The 24,635-nt window shown below is 37.4% G+C and overlaps 1 protein-coding gene across 7 annotated transcripts in view; it reads right to left on the bottom strand.

Annotated features, from left to right (window-relative positions):
• LOC124168388 overlaps nucleotides 1–21,952 on the bottom strand; it is a 46,362-nt gene extending 24,410 nt beyond the window's left edge. For 2 of the 7 annotated variants that reach the window (XM_046546603.1, XM_046546604.1), the window contains exons 1-13: nucleotides 21,717–21,952; nucleotides 21,287–21,607; nucleotides 20,900–21,190; nucleotides 17,699–17,932; nucleotides 16,077–16,310; nucleotides 15,599–15,943; nucleotides 14,390–14,474; nucleotides 13,991–14,151; nucleotides 9,353–9,730; nucleotides 6,653–6,754; nucleotides 5,894–5,995; nucleotides 3,917–4,001; nucleotides 3,518–3,678 (exon numbers count right to left, since the gene is read on the bottom strand). In XM_046546603.1, coding sequence (XP_046402559.1) covers nucleotides 3,518–3,678; nucleotides 3,917–4,001; nucleotides 5,894–5,995; nucleotides 6,653–6,754; nucleotides 9,353–9,730; nucleotides 13,991–14,151; nucleotides 14,390–14,474; nucleotides 15,599–15,943; nucleotides 16,077–16,310; nucleotides 17,699–17,932; nucleotides 20,900–21,190; nucleotides 21,287–21,607; nucleotides 21,717–21,914 — 2,697 coding nt within the window. In that variant the 5' untranslated portion in view covers nucleotides 21,915–21,952. The remainder of the gene's footprint in view (nucleotides 1–3,517; nucleotides 3,679–3,916; nucleotides 4,002–5,893; nucleotides 5,996–6,652; nucleotides 6,755–9,352; nucleotides 9,731–13,990; nucleotides 14,152–14,389; nucleotides 14,475–15,598; nucleotides 15,944–16,076; nucleotides 16,311–17,698; nucleotides 17,933–20,899; nucleotides 21,191–21,286; nucleotides 21,608–21,716) is intronic. The other 5 variants (XM_046546605.1, XM_046546606.1, XM_046546610.1 and 2 more) reach the window with 5 other exon arrangements.
• Nucleotides 21,953–24,635: the final 2,683 nt, after the last annotated feature.

Here is a 24,635-nt window from a genome sequence, read left to right as displayed (position 1 = left end):
TCATAAGAATTGAGAAATGCATTTGGATAAATCACGGTCGAAGAAAGAATTCTGAAATGAATGCAAGAATGTTAATGGCTAGTAATAATAAATTAAATCATGAATTCGGAGGTTTACGACCCTTAAGAACATAGGCGGATCCAGGGGGGGGGCACGGGGGCACGTGCCCCCCCCAGACCCTTAAAAATATGCTCGATTTTTAATACGGTCCCATTGTCATTTCGTTCGTTTTGTATAACAAGGTATCCTTGTGCCCCCCCCTGAACAAAATCCTGGATCCGCCCCTGCTTAAGAAGATACTAGAGAACAAATTGCGGGTTGTGTCACGGCAAGCAATTGAGCGTACTAACCAGGAAAGCGCAATTTTTTCAAACGTACTAACCAAATACTTTTACCTGTATTTTGTTCGGATGGTACCGGGACCGAGAGAAATCGCCATACTAAGGAGGAAAACGTACTAAGGAGGAACGTACTAACCAAGTTCCACTGTATTAGAAAGGATAGGGAGCTTGGAAATGGTTCCTTTAACTACCCTTGCTACAGTAACAGTTGACCCTCCAAAATAATGTCTGTCATAAAATCTTCACAAAAAATCATTTTAGATAATTTCTTTCTCAGATAGCATCCAAATTGATTTCAAATCATTCCTGAAGGAACAAGATGCATGGAAACAACAGAAGACAGAATCCATTGAAATTTATTCAAAATTCTCGAAATTTTGAAACTTGATATAACCAAGTCCAAATTTTTTGGTCCCGTTGACTTCATAAACAATGAAGAGTTTACTGTAGTTACTGAGCAAACATTTGCCAAAAGATACCATTCAAAATGGGAAGAATGCGTTTGAGAGCACTTCAAATAAGTACCCTCCAAAGACGCCATGTCCACGATAGGTAAGAGGGAAAGCAAGGCATGCGGGAAAGTCAAAGTAGGTGTCTGAATTGTATGCCCTGGCTACCTTAGCAAGAGAGTCAGAAACAAAATTTGATGCAATTATTGAGAATACATTCATATAATAAGGGCAGAATGCTATGAGGAAACATTATTATACTTCCTGGATGAATTCTACACCAGTTGAAATATATATAAACATGTTTAACACGTGTCAATCTGATCAGTAGTTCAGTCATTGCTAGAGATTAAATAAATTGCAAAATGGTTTGATTCTAGCGATATCAAATTGCAAAAACAATAGCCCAAACTAGTCACTGTGCTGGTACCCAGGAACCCAGCTTTTTCTCTTGCCTGAGAGCACTTTTCATCTTCACTAGGGCATGGACTACTTCTCAGTCAGTGGGATACTTTTGGCGTTCTACCACTTGAGTAGGCAGACATAATTGCAGCATGAGCAATAGAGCAAATATACTTCGGGATCAAATTCACTGATAATGAAACTGGACTAAGAATGATACTACAGGTGATTTTATCATCCCACATTGATATACATTTCATGGCATATAAGCGCACCTAGGTCATCAATCATATTAACAAGCTTTAAATTATTCTAAATTATAATTATATTTAAATTACGAGAAACATAAAATAGAATTCACAACAGATGTTTTGATGAATGAATCGTCCATTGTCATCACGGCAGGTCATCATCATCAGACTAATGCCTTGATGACAATGGACACCTCTTTCATCGAAATGTTGGCCGTGATGGAGAACCTGGGGCCGTATTCTGTAACTCCAAACCGATCGGTGCGGCACCGATTCGTCGGGTGCGACGTCACACCGACTCCCGGTAAGAAGTCGTGCGATTCTGTACGAACCCGGTCGGTGCGGCACCGACGAGAGGACGGGAGATCGTCGGTAGCCGTACCAACAGCAAATAGGTGTCGGTACGGCCACCGACTTGTGGGTTTCATGAATTCCCCGGTGCGCATTGTACGTTTTATTTTGTTTTTACCTCATCACCGAGTAAATAATGAGGTTTTCTCCAATGTTATCTTTTTCTGCCCCTTCGAATACGCCTCTATAATTCACTGTGTCATCATCTATATTAATTACCTTGACAGAAATATAAGATAATGGTTAATAAAAATGAGGTTTGCTAACATATAATGACTTTCTCTCATTTATGTTACCGCACTTTCATTCGCTTGTAATAGGCTTTATTTCTCTCTATCATCATTTATTTGCTCCTTTGACATAAAAAAGATATTTTTGATTAAATATGAGTTTTGCCGCAATGTTATCACTTTATATCACTCTGAATAGGCGACTGTTATTTCACTCAATCATCAATTTGGCGTTTCTCTCGGCATAGAAATAAGATCTTTTTATTTAAGTATGAAGTTTGCCACAACGGTATCAGTTTCTTTCATTTGTAACGGGCAACTATATTTCATTTCATCGTCAGCCATTGATTCCCTTGACGATAAAAGAAGATATTTGTTAATAAGTATGAGGTTTACCGCAATATTATCATTTTCTCTCACTTGGAATGCGCAACTTATACATATGTATTTCACCCAATCACAATTTATTTACTTCCTCGTCATTACACTTCTTTTAATTGCACCCAGCTCCATATTTTTATAACAATTTCCTAACTTGTTCCTCTAATGTTACATTTGCATTTGAATCCTACGTTCACGTTCCATGGTATGCTATTTTCGTCTGCTACGGTGCCAATGGCATAACCTTCCGTTGATAACATTTATACGGAACTTACTTAATGACAACTATATTACCAAATCATGAATAAATAGCATTATACGGAACCAATATTTAAAAAAAGAAACTACGATCTCAAGGATAGTTTCAATAATTCATTCCAGCAACAACAATCTCCATCACATACAAACTTTATTGTGATGTTGTAATATTGTTTCCTTCGATTCTGTAGGTACAGCATTACTACCACACATTATATAAGCATTGTCAACAACTTATCCAATATCGTTTATCTTAATCTAGCAATAAGTCGTAATTTCCGCAAATAAAAAGATTGAGAATGACGACAACAAACTGTGCCAATGAGTCTTCACTTGTTTTTACCCTTCTCTCATTGGTGGAGACACGTGAAACTTCGGATGTATTCGGATTTTCCCTGTTTGGGAAGGAAGGGGAACCGTACCGACTGGTTTGAAACCGACGACCTTACAGAATTGCTGAAAGTGTCGTCGTCGGTGCGGAATCCGTTGTCGGTACGGTTTGATGTCCAGTCGGTGGGCTTGAAAGGGAAACCGACCGGTGCGGCACCGACGAAATACAGAATACGGCCCCTGACACAGTGGAAATTCTGAATAACCTTCCACCAGAGCCTACAGTAATGTTTTCCCTTCCCTAATGAGTATTTTGATGACAACAATGAATTCTTTTTTGATATAACTACTCATAGGCATTGATACTTAGTTTTTTGTTAAAACTGGAGTTAACAATTAAAATTTTCCCTTTGCTTCGATTCAACTAAAAAATATAATTACCTAATACATAATAAATCACAAGATTCATTTAGTTTATATTAGAAAAATGATTGGTTTAAACTGCACGTCAGTAGCAATCATACCTGTTTCTCTGCCTTCTCAACATTCTCCAGGACTCTTTTGTCGAAATCTTCATCAAGAGCATCCATTCTCTTCAGAGCAAAGTTAGCCAAATCCAAAACTTTCTCCCTCTCCTCTTCCAATACATTTTCTCGCCCACCAGGGCGGGTACTACCTCGGTTGCCTGAGAAGAATGAGAGAATGGAAACATAATCATTAAAATAATTATTTACACTAATTGATATTATTATTTTATCAGCTATATAAATAAAAATAACAGCTTTTAATACTTAAAGCTAAAATTAAAACATTGATTGATTTCTATCACAGTGAATTACAATAACATGATAGGAAAAAGGTAGAGCAAATGTTTAAAAAAATGCTATATAAAAAAGGAAATCAAGAAAGCATAAATTTCATACTTCTCCTCAGGCGGTTCATTGGGTTTGTGGAAGTAAGCTCACTGCTTTCCTCCAAAGGCTCGTCAGAGTCACTGAATGGATGGACCTAAAACAGAGAAAGAAATGAGAATAAAAATTACTACAAACGAAAATTTATAAATGATTCAATACTTATTTACACATGTATGATTTGTATCAAGAAACAATGATGCCATCTACAAAGTAATATAAGAAGTAATAATAATAATAATAAAATTTATTGTTCTGCTGGTCATGTGACATAGAATTCGTCAAATTGGAAATATACATATTGTATACAATACTAATACAATAAACAAATTTACAATATATGCAATACACAAAAAATCAATTAGAGAATATCTTCCAGGTATTCAGTCAAGTTGTAATACCGTTTGTTATAAAGAATTTTACATAATCTGCTTTTGAAAATGTCCAGAGAAGAGACAGACTTTAAAGAACTTGCGAGCGTATTGTATACAGTAAAACTTTGATTTTACGCAGTTGGAGGGACCTAAATATGGGCACTGTGTAAAATCAAAGTGTGTAAAATCAAGAGTTTGTGAATCAGTATTGAGGAGAAGTATAGTTTTCAGGATAACTCTTGCTCATTATTTTTAAAACCCTTAGTCATACACTTTTGAATACTAAGTACGGAATCGTGAAAGTGTAGTTATCCTGCAGAATGCAACATTGCAATATAATTTGCACTAACACATTCAATGGGGGCCCAATTTTCATTTGCAGTCGTCAAAATCGGTTGTTGATATAAGAAAGAAAAATAGAGGGAGGTTTCCATGCCATAACCTCCGTTCAAATACAGCTTTTCACAAACGGCGCAAACGGTTCAAAAGAGGGAAGCTTGCTGAAGGCCATACACACGATCGGAAGACTCAGAAGTGGATATCAGTCACATAGGCAGAGAAAGAGCTCCCGGCCTGACCATCAATTGACATGCTCAGTATCTCGGCTTGGATGGGACCACATAAATTGACGTGCTAACCACTGAATGCGCTAACTCGTGATGGGGACAAACTCATCTAGCTGTGCATGCGATCCTGCTGGAACTGAAAAAAAATTTGCTGTCTCAAAGAAAGAATAACGGGCAAAACTCTGAACAGTTAAGGTAACTTGGATAGTTCACTTTTACTTACACCACTACTTTTTTATACAAATCGACACGAGTTTCGATGAGTAATCACCATCATCAGGCATAAATTATTATGTACTTATCTCATCATTGTTACCTCGTTACCAAACGGAGGAAGAGCTGAATTTTAAAATGGATGCCAGAATAGGGGAAAAAGATGGGTAAAGACATTCCTTTATCACAGTGCCATCCTGAGTTTCAATAATTTTTAAAATTTCCAACTGCTCTCTAGAGTGAGATGGTAAACTCTGAATAGTTCCGGACTTCACAATGGTTTAACTCAGTGGTTCCCAACCGGTGTGCCGCGGCACTAAGGGGTGCCGTGAAATCTTTTGAGGGTGCGGCAAAAATTTCGGGTAAAAAATTGCACTAATGTCATTCACTCTTGGCGGGAGGGGGGGAGGGAGATTTTAAATATCTATTTCCTTATAAGGGTTCCGGGAACTTTTGAAAGGCTTTCCAAGGGTGCCTCAAACAAGAAAAGGTTGGGAACCACTGGTTTAACTGATGCTCTAAGGTGTGCCCAAAGTGTGAATTCCTCTACTTTACACCTCACTGCATTGCACAAACTACACAGTGCCAAATTTGAAATTCTGGGCATGCTAGAAATTTGGGAATGTTTGTTCCTCTGAAAGTTCTTCAGTCGAATGCTCGTACGTAGAGGACTTACTGTTTATGCTATGTCAATGCTACCACTTGTGCTAGCTGGGAAGTAACTAGGCAATATCTAGAACCTATATTCGAGATCTGGCTTGTTCTGGAGTGGGTCGAAAAATTTGCTGAGGCATACAGTGTCAAACAATGTTTGGCTTGAACTTCATAAAACTTACCCTTTTCCTACTCTCTGAATTCTCTTCACAAGTGTAGTTGGACACCTGACGGCGTTTGAGCCATGGCTGGTCCCATACTGCCACGTAACAAATCTTAGTTTCCTACAGAAGAAAAAACAATACCATTAGTAAGTTCTCCGATAAGTATATACACTTCTCACAACAAGAAATACCAAGAACTCATAGGTTAACAGTTCACTAATTCAATGCCAATACATTAACCATTACGGATAAAATCCATTAATCCATAAAGTCCATATCTTACGGATGCCAACATACTATGGAAGATCAGATCATATAAATAAAATAAGAGAGATAGATTGTAGAACAGACAGGTTCAGAATGTCTTTTTTTCCACGATCAATAAGAGATTATAACGGCAGCGATAGAACTCATAAATAGATTGCATGACTTGTAGTGTAGCCTACTAATCTATGTACAACTTGATGCATGTTTCTTAATTTTATTATTATTTCTAACAGCATATGGTAGTATAATTTGTTAGTATGCGTGACATTTTTTGGACCGTGTGGTGTGCATGTGGGAGTCCAATTGCATGCTGCATACTGGTGATTGATCACCCCCTGCCAAACACCCTACAGATGGCTCGCAGAGTATTATGTAGATGTAGATGTAAAATGAGTGTACTATATTAATAGCATAACAATGAGATACTGATACAAGGTATTGCAGCTAACAGATCAACAGCTTTCGAGTTACGACTACATTCTAATTAAATAAATAATGATGATAGCTCACCCCATCCTCCTGAAGAGGGCAGTCACCTTGTACTTCACTGTCTTTCCTACAGGTTGAGTCGCCCACCTTAAGCTTCAGATGAGTCAATATGCCACTGACAACCTTAGAGAACAGAAATGAATGTTAATCTTTGAAAGGAAATTTCTGCAGTTTACAACGTTTATTCATGTTTTTTTCCGATAAAAAAGCAAATTGTTAGCAAAGGAAATACCTTATCTGTTACAGCTGTTGATAAAGCCAAGGACTTGTGCCCATTATGTCTTAAGATTCGTTGTTTATCATACATTATCATGGGAATTTACATATTTCTTAGTTTCCATTATTTATTTAACTTCATACATAATGAATTATTGAAAATTGTCATAGTTTTCAACTGAGTAGCAAGCATGCTAGACTCAGCTTACATGAATGTATTAACAATGTGTATGCTAAGTCAAGTATGCTTGCTGAAAATTGTTATTAATTCTAAACTGTGCTGATAAAATACATCTTAATTGTATGAAACTTTATTCTCCTTCATATTCAGGCAAATATATTCTATGTCGACTGCTCATAAAACATTTCAAACAAATTTCAGGTTGGAAAATATGAGTGAATCTTGTATGGAAGAAAATTTAGACTCAAAGAATATATATTTGTACACACTTTGACTTCAGCAAATGAACATCTGATCACATATAATAATATGATACTGGTTGTTATCAATAAAAGTTATTACTATTATTATGTTGATAATGAATCTATAGCCATCGGACCTAGTCAACAGAATTTTAAAAAGTTTGCAGAACATTACTTTGAATTTACCTTAGTTCTACCACAATTACTATTTTATTTGGCGAGAACCATTGAAAGGAAAAATCCAAGAAATAAACAAAGAGCCCACATTGATGCTCGTTTTATCACACAATAAATATTTCAATAAACTTACAGGTAGTAATTATGAATACACTTCACTTATACAATTCAGTTATATTTTGTTTCTTATATAACTTCAATTTTAAGTTCCGTTATTCCATTTCAAATCTAGCTTAAAATAGATGACGTTTGCATGCTTGATAATATACTATACAGGCATCCCCCGAGTTACGTATGTCTCGACTTACGTAAATCCGTACTTACGTAAGCGATAACCGTATTTCAAATGATTACGTTAATTTTCGAATGCGAGCGCGAAGAAGTAGATATTCGCTCGTACAACCTATGGTAGAAAAAATATCGAATAGTTATCGAGTCTTTTACGAGCTAAACGTAACAAATTGACCCATTTTTGTCATTCCTCGAAGGAATTTTCATTAATTTCTGTGTAAAAATCGCTTATAAATCCCAAGTCAGCAGTCAACGTGAAAATTTGCAGTTCTAGCGATGGAAGTGGTTGCGCTCATTCCTGTACGATACAACTTGTTATACAGCATTCACACCCGAACTCCGACTTTCAACTATTTAAAAATTGTATCCTTAAGTTTGGACATTTCCATCTGTGGAATTAAAAGAAAATGAAGTTCAAGCAGAAATATTTATTGCGGAAAAGAATTGTTTAGTACGCACGTAACGGCATTGAAATTTTGAGTGTTGGCAATGAACGCCGCGAAAAAGTTAAGAAAAAGTTGACACACGATATTAATTGCGTAATTTTTTACATGTTTCTGGCGGAAAATTTTATTAAGCTGCATTTTCTCGTTCTCTCATATTGTGTGCAACTGTAAATGAATATTGCGTCATTGATAGCTTTTCCCCACTAACTTTATTTCACGTTAATGACGGAGTTGGCTGAATAAAAGCTCACTTTTAATTAGCTTCGTGCTTTGGAAATACTCTTCGATGTTTCCAGCGAAGTAAATATTCAAATGATGATATTTTCACGTTATTTTATTGAGATATGAGAGAATGAAAGTATGTTTCCGTGCGTGAAAGATTGAGTGTATGTGCGTGAGAATGTATCTAAGAATATAGTAATTTACTGGTATTTTTGTGTGTGTTATTTGCTCGTAATCCTAGACCGTCCTAGACACTCCTATGTGTATTAACTGTGACAGTGAAACCACCAGATTCATCGATCAACGTAATATATAAAAGGCAGAAGATATAATGATTATAGGTAGGTATACGACGCATTCTTTGGGCCCTTAGATCGCAGTATAACATAATTAATCAATTTAAGTATTCAGTTTAGTAATGTAGCGTTGAGATACCGTACTTTTCCGAATCCACGCGATCGGTCAACTCTGGGAATAATATCACGCATTTAGATTGGCAATGCTCGAGATGCAACTCTCACACTATATTAGTTTATCGATTTTGTATCTAATAACGTAAGAATACGCGGTAGAGTTCATGAATATCGCAGTGAATTGAATGAAACTTCATCGAGAATTTACCGCGTATTTCTCCGCAGAGAATTTCACCGCGCCGATCGCAGTCTCTGAAGCACTAAGGCAAAGGTTCGACTTACGTAAATTTCGACTTACGCAGAGTCTGCCGGAACGCATCCCTTACGTAACTCGGGGGATGCCTGTATCTAAAAATAATATGCTTATAAGCAAACTTCAATGAGCATGCCTTGTTCAAGAGTTTTAGGGTCAGGCATCACTATAGAGAATGAAATAAAACCAAGGTTTTACTTCATGGTAACATAGAGATAATTCCAAAGAAAATTGTAAAGATCATGAAAAATTATGACTAAAATATGTGACACTACAGTACCTGGGTATGGGCCTCCAAAATCTCAACATTCTTCTTGAATTCCCCAACAGATATTCCATCAATGTGATTGATGGCAAAAGTTAACATTTCCTGAATATGAGGGTCATTTTTGTCAGCAGGGGATTTCCCACCAGGAATTCCAACCTGCCTTGTGCTTCTGCGGCTACGGTGTTGTCGAGTGGGCTCCTTGGCAACACTGCATTCTGACTTCACTACTCGCATGACTTCCCCAGATCTTGGAGGAATATGAACTTGGACATCGCACAAATAATGTCTCTTCTGATACGCTGTATTTGTACATCTTGCCTGGCTGGCATCTTCACCGCATTGTAGAGTACTCACCCTCAACTTCAAATGATACAATGCGCCATTGACAATCTAAAAAGATTAATGAAAATCTAAAATTACGATTTAAATCATGCAAGAATTTCATTGTGTCACAAACAATTACACCACTAAAAATGATTTTAATGTCTCCTGGTGAATACCATTGATGAATTCTTTTCGGGTACTCAGCCAGGTTAATTCTTTTGTATAAGCCGACGTTTTTAAGGCCTTACGTACATCCAACATGAAACAAAAGAGTTGCCCGGATGAGACGCCTGAAAAACCGCTGTAGAAAGCCTTAATCCCATGATATGTGTCAACCATATCTGGTAAAATCCACTGCATTCTACAACGGTATAACATCAAAACCATCCATCTGTCACCACCTAAATTAAGGCATCGCTTGGTGAGGGCGAAAGATCCGATCAGCCTGAAGACACCAGGGGTTTATGGAATTCCTTGTGAATGCAGTAAAATAGGTATATGTGGGAGAGACAGGCCGAACGATTGAGACCAGGCTAAAAGAACACCGAAGATTTTTCAGATTAGCGCAACCAGAAAAGTCGCCGTGGCATAACACAGGATTAATGAAGACCATGCTATTAGATGGGGAGATACAAAATTCTTTGCCACGCACAACCTTACTGGGATCATATAATTAAGGAAGTAATAGAGATCCGCCTCAATCCCAACAATTTCAATCGCGACACCGACTTTCATCTTAGCAATACACGGAGACCTGCAATCAGCTGTATAATAAACATAAGCGAAGAACATGAAGTATTTCAAGAGACCTACAGCCAATCGGACGACACCTGAGCCGTATTGTTATCCTTGGTAAACGGTCATATCGATTCAGGGTGAAACTGAACTTTCAAAGAGTAACTTGGCCTTGAAGATGGGAGACAAGTCATCTCACGAAACATGGGCTCATACGAAAGAATTAACCATAAGTCTAAATACATGGGACCATATTAATTCAAAATATAAAAATGTGTATCTCTAATGACTCAGCAGCATTAAAAAATCTGACTGAACTTATGAAATTGTGTAATTACCATAGAAACAGTTGAAATATATGCGGTCACAAAATCAACTTAATGGAATGACAGTATTTTCATGTATGAAGGATGAAAAATTAATTATTTATCTGGACTATTGATGATGTAATGACCTAAATATGAGATTTATACTGCAAGAAAAATTACAAGAAATAAAAAGCAGCTGCATCAGAATAAGTAAAATCGTGGTATGAAAAATGGAACTGTATTGCATTACCATAATATACCACCTATGGAACGACAATATGATATAAAATTACTTCCTCATACTTTTCACACCCAGTAATTAAGCAAAAATTATGCACACTACAGTAGACTCTCATTTATACCAATAAACTCATTAAAAAGTTTTCATTGCCACCAAGTGAAGTCACGGTCCTGCCCACAGGGGGTCATTAACATATTGTAAAAGAAATGATGTTACAAAATTTAGTCGTGGTCTTAACAGTATAAAAAAATGTTGATACAAAGTTTGATGCACAGACTACAGGATCTAAAGCCTCCAATTAACAACAAATCACCAAGTTTTGGCATACGCGAGGGAAATAGAGATTCGAGCCGAGAGTCAAATTTTTTTTTCCGTTCAGAAAGGCCGCTGGGAGAAAATTTTTTTTAAAAATATGTATTAGAAAGGATATGGAGCTTGGAAATGGTTCCTTTAACTACCCTTGCTACAGTAGCAGTCGACCCTTCCAAAATAATGTCTGTCATAAAATCTTTACAAAATGTCATTTTAGATAATTTCTCTCGCAGATAGCATCCAAATTGATTTCAAATGATTGCCTGAAGATAAAAGATGTATGGAAACAACAGAAGACAGAATCCATTGCAAAATTTATTCAAAATTCTAGAAATTTTGAAACTTGATATAACAAAGTCCAAACTTTTTGGTCCCGATGACTTCATAAACTATCAAGAGTTTACTGTTGTTACTGAGCAAAAATTTGCCTAAATATACCATTCAAAATGGGAAGAATGTGTTTGAGAGCACTTAAAATAAGTACCCTCCAAAGGTGCCATGTCAATGATAGGTAAGAGGGAAAGCAAGGCATGCAGGAAAGTCAAAGTAGGTGGCTGAATTGTATGCCCTGGCTCAACCTTAGCAGGAGAGTCAGAACCAAAATTTGATGCAATTATTGAGAATACATTCATATAATAAGGGCAGAATGCTATGAGGAAACATTATTATACTTCCTCGATGAATTCCAAAGAGAACTGAAATAGATACAGTGCAACCTCGATATAACGACACCCCACGGTACACTAATAAATACTCGCTATAGCGAATTGTCGCTTTACCGGAGGTGGATCAAATAATAGCCAATATATCTGTTGCGAACAGATATACAGGAACAGGAGTGGTGCGGCGACAGATAAACATCTATCCGATAAACGTAAGCATAAATCCAGACGAAAGGCGATGTTTTTTTGCATCACTTAATTTCCTTACTCAAATAACGACTAACTATTCAAACAATTTATAAGCGCCGCACTGAATAAAAATCGTTTAAAGCATTGTTTCCTCAATCATTATATTTATCGAACGACAGTTTACCACATAAATTTGAGACTGAGCACTCCATTAACTTCATTTCTAACAGATCGCTAGCAATTACAGAGGTTAAGGACTCTTGATGAAAGTGAAACTCTCGCTATGGCGAGAGCCAACACCGAAAGGGTCTCGTAAAAACGAATTTTTTAACACGCTTATTATAGGGTCAATTGACAGTGCATCGGCTATCTCTCGTAATAGCGGGGGTGTCACTATAGCCCGTACCCGCTTTAACGAGGTTCCACTGTATAAACATGTTTAACCCTTAACCAGTGACGTGCAATTCTTGTTACACTACCAGTCTGGGAGACCGCAATAAATCAAAAATTCATAAAATATTGCTATGCCATTTTTATTGTTTTGTTTAATTTTTCTTTGAATGCTAAACTATTTTAAAACTTATATTAAAATTTTTACACTCCCAATACGAACCAATTTGTCATAAAAAATTGTGATTTGAAGCAGGATCAAAAAACTGATGCCAAAAACACTTGAGTTATAATTATTATATTTAAGTATCAATATTTCGCCAGATTCAAAAAAGGCCTTAAATGTTAAAGTTGGAAGGCTAAGTAGTAAGTAGCCATGAAATTTATCCCGCTTATTCCTTTTCTAGATGCATTCTTAGTAAGTGACGTGCGGTCTAACAGACCGCTAATCGAGTTCAATTGCAAATTTACAGAAGTTAATAAAAGGAACGTTAAATTTAAAGAGTGGGATGTCCTTGTTATGCAAAAATATGAAGCTAACGAGTATTATAGATATTTTGAAATCTTAATTTTGAAAATATTCATAATTTTAGAAACGCAGCAGTCTCTCAGACTGCACGTCACCGGTTAAGGGTTAACACGTGTCAATCTGATCAGTAGTTCAGTCATTGCTAGGGATTAAATTAATTGCAAAATGGTTTGATTCTAGCCATATCAAATTGCCAAAACAATGGCCCAAACTAGTCACCGCGCTGGTACCCAGGAACCCAGCTTTTTCTCTTGCCTGAGAGCACTTTTCATCTTCACTAGGGCATGGACTACTTCTCAGTCAGTGGGATACTTTTGGCGTTCTACCACTTGAGTAGGCAGACATAATTGCAGCATGAGCAATAGAGCAAATATACTTCGGGATCAAATTCACTGATAATGAAACTGGACTAAGAATGATACTACAGGTGATTTTATCATCCCACATTGATATACATTTCATGGCATATAAGCGCACCTAGGTCATCAATCATATTAACAAGCTTTAAATTATTCTAAATTATAATTATATTTAAATTACGAGAAATATAAAATAGAATTCACAACAGATGTTTTGATGAATGAATCGTCCATTGTCATCAGGGCAGGTCATCATCATCAGACTAATGCCTTGATGACAATGGACACCTCTTTCATCGAAATGTTGGCCGTGATGGAGAACCTGACACAGTGGAAATTCTGAATAACCTTCCACAAGAGCCTACAGTAATGTTTTCCCTTCCCTAATGCGTATTTTGATGACAACAATGAATTCTTTTTTGATATAACTACTCATAGGCATTGATACTTAGTTTTTTGTTAAAACTGGAGTTAACAATTAAAATTTTCCCTTTGCTTCGATTCAACTAAAAAATACAATTACCTAATGCATAAATCACAAGATTCGTTTAGTTTATATTATAAAAATGATTGGTTTGATGCACGTCAGCAGCAATCATACCTGTTTCTCTGCCTTCTCAACATTCTCCAGGACCCTTTTGTCGAGATCTTCATCAAGAGCATCCATTCTCTCCAGTGCAAAGTTAGCCAAATCCAAAACTTTCTCCCTCTCCTCTTCCAATACATTTTCTCGCCCACCAGGGCGGGTACTACCTCTGTTGCCTGAGAAGAATGAGAGAATGGAAACATAATCAATTAAAATAATTATTTACACTAATTGATATTATTATTTTATCAGCTAAATAAATAGAAATAACAGTTTTTAATACTTAAAGCTAAAATTAAAACATTGATTGATTTCTAGCACAGTGAAGTACAATAAAATGGTAGGAAAAAGGTAGAGCAAATGTTTAAAAAATGCTATATTAAAAAGGAAATCAAGAAAGCATAAATTTCATACTTCTCCTCAGGCGGTTCATTAGGTTTGTGGAAGTAAACTCACTGCTTTCCTCCAAAGGCTCGTCAGAGTCACTGAATGGATGGACCTAAAACAGAGAAAGAAATGAGAATTTAAAATTACTACAAACGAAAATTACTATATAATTCAATACTTATTTACACATGCATGATTTGTTTCAAGAAACAATGATACCATCTACAAAGTAATATAAGAAGTAGGTAGGTATTGATTTGTTTTTTTTCGGTTCTTGGTTCCACCAGTTCTTGAGGTTGGAACCAGACCTATTGCCAAAAAGAGCCAGGACCAAATAACTGGCGAAAAAAACCAATATCAACTTTGCTTACTCATTGGAAGTGAAGGTCAATAGAGATACATAGTAGGGTAGTTTCCTTCATCAAAGAAAACAAAAGGCAGTACGAAAGGCATTGATTGCTATTCGTTACCCACCATTAGTGTATTCCTACAAATTATTAAAATTACAATCAATATACAAATTATTTCGTTTTAAAAATACCGGTTTAGACGACTGGCAATGGTCCATTTTTATCCTCATTTGAAAAAGGCCAGATTGGCGCCCACGCGATGCCACTCCATGTGACGTCACAGGGACCTAGTTTCTATACGAGTAGATAGGAGTTATATATCGTCTGAGGTTACCAATGCATGCATGAGGCGCAGAGCTCAGGGAAACATGTCTTAATAATCACTTATTAAAACTGGCTAAGGTCGGAAAGTTTCCTTCGTTTGATAAGGTAGTAATAATCTATATTTAAGCCAAGCGCTACCAGCTAGCAGGGTACTCAGCTACCCGCTAGCAGCCTGCGTCGTATCAGCGCTCAAGCCTCCCTCAAGGTCACCTCACAGGGCGGCAGCGGGTACAAGAAATACGTCACACAGAGAGATTTCCCGGCATTCATACTTACCCGTCGCGTTTTCACGCGCATGAAAATTTTCACTTTTCATTTAATCACAAAAAATAGATATCGTCATTTAAAAATCTAAATGAGTGAAATACGTATTCCAGGAGTAATAATCTTTCGATTTAGGCAATAAAAAAATAATAGGAAACCACCCTATTGGTTTAGAGATAATTGCCTCACAACTACAAAATTCTCATGAATAAAGCAAGTCTCTGATAATTCTTGACTTTCACCATAAATGATATACATACTTAATGACTTAACAATGAAACAAGGAGTGCATACTTACTTCCGTTTGACCCGGATCATCGGCAAGCATTTCATCGAAAGCTTTAACAACGTCATTCAAGTCTGTGTCATCTTCAGTGGTGGTCGCTGTGGAATCTGGAGATGCCATCAATTTCTTATCAGTTTTTCGGGTGGCTGCTGCTTCCCCAGAGCAATCATTGAAAATGACCTCTCGAGCACTGTCAGCCCATGGGCGCTCTATAACTTCAATGTTACATGTTCGGGTACCTCCATTCTCTTCACCATCAATAACTGGGCAACCATTTAGGTCAACTCTTGCAGCCTCAGGAGGACAAGCTGTTCTTACTATTTCTACAGTGAGGAAGTACTTAATCCCAGCCACAACCTGAAAACACACAAGAAAGGTCTCGAATAATCTTGAAATTTTCCATTAAGACTCAATTAGCTTGATTTTTAAGTCCTTGTGGTAATCAAGGATACAACACAAGGAAATGTGATGTCCTAAAGAAGTCACATACCTGCTTCTGGGCCTTTACAACCCTGACAAGACGATGAGCAAAAGCAGTTTCCATTGATGTAAGAACCTCTTGAGCCAAAACACGGACACCTTCTGCCTCAGTATCTATATCAATCGGACATCCCATACAAGGAGCTTCCTCCTTCTCCACCTTGGGTTCATCCACACTGGAATTAACTTCCTCCGCCAAATCTAACACAGATTTTGAGGATGTTTCTTCTTCTGATACAGGTTTCTGAAGACAAAAGCAACATCCATTTAAATGACTTTCTGTTAAGATTAATAAAAAAATATCCAAAGGAACTTAGGAGTAGGAATCTCACTACCATCAATATCACATATGGAAACAAGAGGGATACCTTGCCCCTTTCAAGGCCAGTTAGTTTTGATCACTGCATTAGATTTGCATAAGCAACTTACCCCCAAATTCATTCGTCCTGGAGAGAGGATTAAGCCCTCAGAATACAACAACATATCGATGGCTAAGTTCTAATAACGCGTATCTCAAAAATAGCAACTTTTCAGGAGAGCAAAAAAAAACAATTAATTTTTTTTTACATGTACACTGAAATTAAAAACCAAAAGTTCATAAAACTGAAAAAGAAGCATTCATTTGATAACAAAGAGTTGTTTTACGCTTGTATTTTCCTTTTTAAATGTTATTAGAATTTAACCATCAATATAGTACTGTTACCATTGTGTTGAATCATCATCGACTAATATGCAAGATATCTTTTTTTAGATGACTTAGGAAGCCAAAATGTGAAGTATACACGAGGCTTTCTAATGGCTCATTTGGCTGTAATTTTGTAGGGGTGACAGAGTGACAGAAGACAAAAAGTTGGCAAAATTCTAGGAAATATTCCATTAAATAGATATTCCGTTGCTTAGAATTCGGAATGAATGGCTTTCTACTATATATGAATATGTGAAGAATACCAATTCTGCAGCCATTCTAGTCCTTAAAAAGTCCTTAGTTAGCTCTCAACGTAATCAAAAGTTTTAGAACTAGAAGGTTCAATTTAAGCAGTTTATATTCCTCAGAATATTACCCACTAAAATTTTAAAAAATATCCCTTAGCTTAAGGCTAGTCATACACTGGAAGCATTTTCAGGCTGCTTCAAGCTCACGTGACACAAGCGTAAAAAAGCGGCTCTCCACAGCAAATAGCATAACCCAGAGTCAGACATACCCACTTCTACTGCAGGCCCCAACCTGCAAAGAGCTTCAGGCATACTCACGCTTGCACTACATCTTATATGGGCTGGATCTGTTGCTTGTAGATGCTTGAACTGGGACAGAGCAGTGCTTCAGTATAACATTGATTATCAAACATAACCAAACTCATGTCTCCAATGAATACACACTACACACGTCCAATGGCAGTACAATGGACAAGCCCTACACTGGTAGCTGCTCATCCTGTTCCAACTTCTTGCCTCTCAAGTACGCATGAATGCGAAGCAGTTTAAAAATGCTTCCAGTGAATGACCAGCCTAAGGTGCGTAACAAGGATGAAACACATTGGACTAGTATTTTTCCTAGAGTTTTCCCAGAAGACCAAGATTCCTCGAGTATTCCAGGTTAGCAGACACCCTGGCATTGGTAAATTTTTGCTATACCTTTTCAGAATCGCAGACAGGACCAGAGTACAAAGTAGGGGTGGATGGATGCCATGGTCGCTCCCATGCAGTAAGGGTGCACTGAAGTGGAGCTTGCTGAGATTCAAATGAAGAGGCTGGGGGGCAACTCCTGACAGCTGGTATTTCCCTTTCTCCGCCTCCATTCTTCAGGCACAGGCTTGGAGCCACTTGGAACTGTATTGTAGTGATGGATCCTTGAGATCCAGGAGTTACCTGAAAATGTAAAGAAATAATTTCACTGCTTGGAAGACATGAGCTGGATAATTAATTGTATTTAAACTACCATTGGAGAAGGTTTGGAAGCATTCTTGGCCAGTGGTGGATTTAACGGGGTCATGACCCCCTTCCCCCAAATTTCATCAAAAATGTTTCATTCTCATTAGTTAACATATTGCGTACCGGGGTAAGCTAATGTTTAGAATATAACTTTACCCAATCAAACGTTATGATGTATCAATTCATTATGAATAACGAACAACAACTGAAAACGTACTAACGAATACGTATTGTACGCTTTAAAATTGTTTAGGTTGACACGCCTAAATGACTAGAATCTTCCTCATCCGTTCGGAACATTAGGGAAAAAAATGACGAGAATTCTCGCCATCCGTACGCATCGTGTTAATAGTTTTTGTATCCTTGTTAAAGAGTAAAAGTACAGCAGACTCTTGTTATTACGAAGTTCACGAGACTGAAAAACTGGAGGTTCATAATAACGAAGTTCGTATGAATGTTTCTTTGAAGAATCATCGAAAGAAAAAAAAACACACTTTGTAAAAATTTCTTGTCTCTTCATCTCCTGCTCTCATATCTTCAGAGTCAAGTGTATAATATAGGCTATTAAATTATGCACAAGTCCTCAATATACAAAGAGGATGCGTTCCGAGACCTTGCTCGAAAGTTGATAAACCTACACAAGGCATCGAGGAGAGTGCAACTGCAGAATGCAACACTCTATCGCAAGCGTGCAATCACTCACGATTGTGACGAACTGATCTAGCTTGAGTGGGTCACCATAATTCCACAGGAATGAAGCTTATTATATATTATGTAGCGTGCACATATTGAAGAAACTCCTGCTGAAGAAAGAACCATAATTGATGCTCTTGAGCACAGTAAAAGAAGAGAACTAAAAAGATCAACGATGATAACGTAGCGTAGTGCATATCCACCTAAATTCCGTTGCTTTTTCGCGGAACTTAGTAATAAAGTTCATTTAGTAACCGCCGGGACCAAGAATGAGGTTTGTAATTTCGTAATAACGAAAATTTTGTAATAACCAAAATTTAGTAATAACGTTTCCTATACTATAGATTGGATAGGCCTCTTCGTCGGGACCAACGATTTGCTTTGTAATAACGAGAACTTTGTAATAACATTGTTCATATTAACAAGTGTCTACTGTATATGCAAATGCATGGCTTTAAGTCTCAAACATAAGAGAAGTTTCAGTTATACTTATTTATCACACAGCACGACACTCCCAACAGTAAAAAATAAGCTCAAAAATAACATTAGCTATGGCTCCCAAGCATAAGCTCCCAACTCATTAGGCAATACGAAGCATGGATTTGAAGGCCTAAAAACTTTCTCATGTCACTGCGAATAGACGAGATTTAATGTGAGCTTAGGGTACCCTAGAGTAGCATCTTGAATTACCTTCCTTAGCTTAGATAATACACACATTTATTCCTCTTACAGTAAAAGAAGGCCGAAATGTTCTATTTTAAAATAAATGTATTATCTAAATTACAGAAAATACGACAAGATACTAATCTACACCTTTGGTTCCATGCTGACTCCGCCCCAGTTCCCGGGAAATGGGCTTGTTCACCTATTATTTTGTATTGCAGATTGTGGTAGAGATTGAAAAATAATAAGACATACTTTACATCTCTTGATCTGTCACGTACTTCTCAGGCTACTCACAATGGAAAATCGACATCCAACCATTTCACCGATATATTGATGAAGTTACGAGCCCATGCCAAGCATACTACCGCTTCTATGCTACTCCTCGACCTTATACTATAGCCTAGCATGGTTACTTGTTGTTTACACTCTTGTAAGCACTTCCTGCCCAAAGAGAAAGATTCATCCTGAACAAGTAAATGAACCAGAACTTTAAAGACATCAACAACTCATGAAAAGCATAAGTCAACTTTAGTGGTTCCTTATTTTAAACTTATGAGAGAAAGGCTGAAAGGGAGAGACTAATTTTTCATCATTGCTTATCTTTCCCTTCTATTACAGAATTCTTTTCATGAATTACGGTTTCGGATCTGAGACCACAGGATGTACCGCAAGACTTATTTGTGTGACAGGCTCCGCAGTTGATGAAGGCCATTCCTAGGTGTCCTTAAACCCTGAGGGTGTTAACCCTAACCAGCCCTGATGACAAAAAGCAAGTGGCTGTCCAAATGTCGGGTACCATGGAGCCTGCCATGGTCACATATAATGCAAAAAGTTGTTTGCCAAGGTTTTGGTTTATTTAAAAACCTTCATCATGGCTAAGTTTTGCACATATTTGTTTATTTATTTATTTGTGTTTGTATATAACCTATACTCCAGGAATTATTTAATCATTAATTAAATGAGGTCAAGATAAGATAAAAAAGAAAATCTAATTATCTAATCAACTGAAGGTTTGTGAATAAGACTGTAAGCCGCATATATTTGCAAAGAGGATACTGAAGGTACTTTTTAAAAAATTTGGAGTATGAGTACAATTCAATTGATCTGGTATACGTCCTCTTGATTGAAATATGTAACACAATGCTCCAACTTTATCCTAAACATTGTTAATCCCTTACCTCTCACCAACTACAACTACAAACTTGAGATGAGAAGAAAGATAGAGATGGATGATCAATTTAACAGAAAAATTGCAACATCAGTTTGAAAAATGGATGGGACTGAATTCCTCCCATACATATATTCCTCCCGTATGTAATCGCTAAAAATGAGACAATTCTTTTAAATTATATTTTCCCAATGATGGCCAATCATGGATGCTTTTATCTAAACTTACTTTCATCTAATGCCGTCAACGGTTTAAATAATTTTATAGACACACCCAAACTCTCGAAAATACACATTTATAAGGGTATGAGAGGATAGTATCTTTAAAATATAGTAAAATATTTTCAACAAACTCGAAGGGCTAAAATAAAAACTTACTGATCTATCAGCTGTCACCACTTTGACCAAAACATGCTGAAATGGTGAGGATGACAATTTGTTGATTTCACTGACAGCTCTCTTCGCTTCTTCATTCATGTCTTCCTCGCTCATTGAGTAATCCGTTTGGCCCTCTGAAATCGGAAAACACGACGTGCTATTTTCCACTGTCAGTGGATCTTTCATTGACACTTCTATTTCGCACGTCTCAAATTCTGTCATGTCAACAGCATCCTCCAGGGTTTTCGCAACTTTCAACGTTAAGAACAACTTCTTTCCATCGGCATCATCCTGAAAATAGGAAGAATATTGATAGCAATTAACGTTGAAAGAGCAAAAAGAAACGCACATATCCCCAGTTTATTACATACTTATTCAATTTCATACCTCAGTTTTAACAGACATGATTTCAAATATCGTCCTCTTCGTGTCTGCTTCATTTTCCAGCTGCTCCACAGCAAGCTCTGCCACTCTTTGAACTTCATCGTTGACGCTTTGTTCAGCGAAGCCACCTTTGTTGACAACTGACACCGTAGGAGGAGTTTTCTTCACACAAACTGAATCATCCTCGGAAATATCTTTGCTCTCGTTGTTCAAGTCTTCTTTGACAATTACTTCACATATAAGATGTTTTGTGTCACATTCAGTGTCTTCCTTGCATGACACATCTATATCCAAAAGCATAAAATAACTTCTATCTGACCCTTCCTGAAATTTAAAAGAATAACGTTTGATACAAAAATTAGCGACATCATTACAGTAAAAATAATTAATTTCTTACAATGATAAATGAGAGAATTAAACAAATCTCACTAACCCGTTTGTGCGCGTCCAAAGCATGAGCACGGTTGTAAACATAAATAGACTCCTTATTTTCATTAAATGTGTCCAATACAAACTGCTTCAATGTATCTGTATCATCGTCGGGATTTTCAATTTGTTCATACTCTTCCGACAAACTATTAGCGTAATTAAACGCTAACAAAAACAATATAAACACCTGAACCGTCGCCATCTTACACTTCAACTGCGAATATCTGACTGACGACACTTCTCTTAAAAACACGATGACGTACTGCGTACTCTATTGCGCAAATGCGCGCTGAATGAGGGAGAGGGAATAATAATTCAGTATGATTCAGTAGTTTAACCTTCGGAATGACGTATGCCGGTAGCCTTTCTCCAGTGAAACGAATGTTTCCTCGCGGAGATGTAGCAAGATGTAACCGACTGGTGCCAATAAATATTATGCGGAAATCAATTACGTCTTGGCCACAATTTTTTTCGAGCGTATCAATGCACTTTACGGTAATATCAGCGTCACTCAGGAGAGTAAACTCATGTTTTAGCTAATCAAATGATTTATGTATAATATAGAGCGAGCAGAAAATTATAATAAACGCCGGTAGTTTAAGCCTCAGAGGAAATATATAGCCCTATCCTTACTCTTGAGGTATAAGCCACCGTCTATGTTTAGCCATCATTTCATCGCTAAAAGATGCATACATTTTTACATTCCGCGTCCATATTCATCATTTTAATCATTCCAGAGTCCACTTCCTGCCAAAGGTGCATCCAGCGCACGGACATTTACGGTGGATTGGAACACGGCCGAACATTTTAAAGGGAGATCCAGGGGGAGCTCCGCTCACTGAGCGGAAGGTGAGCGAACCACCGCTCACCACCATCACTAGTGAGCGGCCGCCATATTTGTGAGCGTACTCCCGGGTATGATCAAGCGCTCACCGATCAGTGAGCGGCGGCGCGAGTTCAAAATGGTGCCGAGGTTAACTGTCTAGTCGAGCAGCCATATTAATTATACATTGTAACGTATCGAACGCTGGATGACTTATACGTAATGTAGGCATGAGAGATGCGATTGGCAGAAGCTCTTTTGTTATGTATTCATTTTCTAAATTAGGCAGCCAAAATATCATTCTGCGGTGGAATTTTGTCGTAAGCCAGGTAAAGTTCAAATGTAGTCTTCGCTGAAAAATGGATTTTCGTGTTGAAATGTGTGTTTAATTCTTTATTAATATTTCATGGGCTTCAGATAAATTGAAATATATCTATAAACGTAAATCGCGGGGTATTACTTGTCCGGTTAGTCAAAAAATAAGGCGTGAGTAATTTTTCTCCCGGGTTAACTAAGTAATTGCTTCAATATTGCCTTCAGGCCGTTTTACACGGGGGAGGTCATTGCGCAATACCTGAAGTATGTATGAAGTTAAAATCAAAATTGCGTCGTGTAAAGCGGTGAATTTCTATAACACACGCGAGAATGATCGTACATAAGGTACCTTTATAAATATTGGTCTTCTGGTAGAGAAACATATGTATTACAGTGATATCAGGGTTAAGAGTAAAACCTTTCATGTGACCTTTGACAAAGTGAGTGGCATAAATAAAGTAGACAGAACTAGAAATGTTGAAGGTTAGAGGCTAAATCTATGATGTCAATAAAAAGTTGGCATCAAGCACGTTGTTCAACGATTTTAAATACCCTTAAAACTACTCGCTGGCGAACGACAAGAAGAGATAACAAAAATGTGTTTGTCATCAGCAGGAACATTAACATTAACCCGAGCACATTCAAAGTCCATTCCTCTATAGGGAAATTGCATACTTTTTATAAACAGTATGCTGATATACTACAGTTAACACTTAGTACCGCAATATACTTTTTTCCGCTCAAAATTCAGTTTACACACTAGAAAATGACTCCCAAAAGTCTCCCGAGTTTCGCGGGCTAAAAAATACCGCCCCACTAATCTTTGGCCGTGACGTCATAGTTCAGTAGGAGTCCAAGATCCAAGCCCAGGCTGCAGGTTTGGAAGAGCCACACGTTGCGTTTAAAGGAGAACATGGGTGAAATAAGGAAAAATTACAAGTGGTGCATTGTTCCTCTGTGCAATAACACCCCAGAAAAAATTTTCGTGTGCATTCCCACGGAGGAAATTAGAAGAAAAGCCTCGATGCATGCCGTCTGTCGGGATGAGCGTTACGGAAAATAGGGTGGTTTCCTATTATTTTTTTATTGCCTAAATCGAAAGATTATTACTCCTGGAGTACGTATTTCACGCTTTTAGATTTTTAAATGACGATATCTATTTTTCGCGATCAAATGAAAAGTGAAAAATTTCAAGCGCGCGAAAACGCGACGCGTAAGTAGGAATGAAGGGAAAAAGTCCGTACGACGCATTTCTGGTTCCCCCTCCCGCCCGGTGAGGTGACCTTGAGGCGAGGCTTAGCGCTGATACGTAGCAGGATGCTAGCGGATAGCTGAGTACCTTGCTGGATGGTAGCGCTTGGTTTAAAAAAGGTTTATTAATACCTTATCAAACGAAGAAAACTTTCCGAACTTAGCCAGTTTTAATAGGTGATTATTAAGACATGCTTCCCTAAGCTCTGTGCCTCATGCATGCATTGGTAACCTCAGACGATGTATAACTCCTATCCTCTCGTCTAGAAACTAGGTCCCTGTGACGTCATACGGAGTGGAATCGCATGGGCGCCAATCTGGCCTTTTTCAAATGAGGATAAAATTTGACCCTTGCCATTCGTCTAAACCGGTATTTCAAAAACCAAATAATTTGTGTATTATCAATACACTAATGGTGGGTAACGAATCGCAATCAATGCCTTTCGTTTTCTTTGATGAAGGAAACTACCCTATTTCCATTTAGTTGGTTGTCAAGATAAACCAAGGATCCATTTAAAGGTTGTCAGGCCATCG

Source organism: Ischnura elegans, chromosome 11 (assembly GCF_921293095.1).
Source record: "Ischnura elegans chromosome 11, ioIscEleg1.1, whole genome shotgun sequence".
Classification (NCBI taxonomy): Eukaryota; Metazoa; Arthropoda; class Insecta; order Odonata; family Coenagrionidae; genus Ischnura; species Ischnura elegans.
The sequence above is the reverse complement of the archived record's forward strand: the minus strand, read 5'-3'. Positions and strand labels throughout refer to the sequence as shown.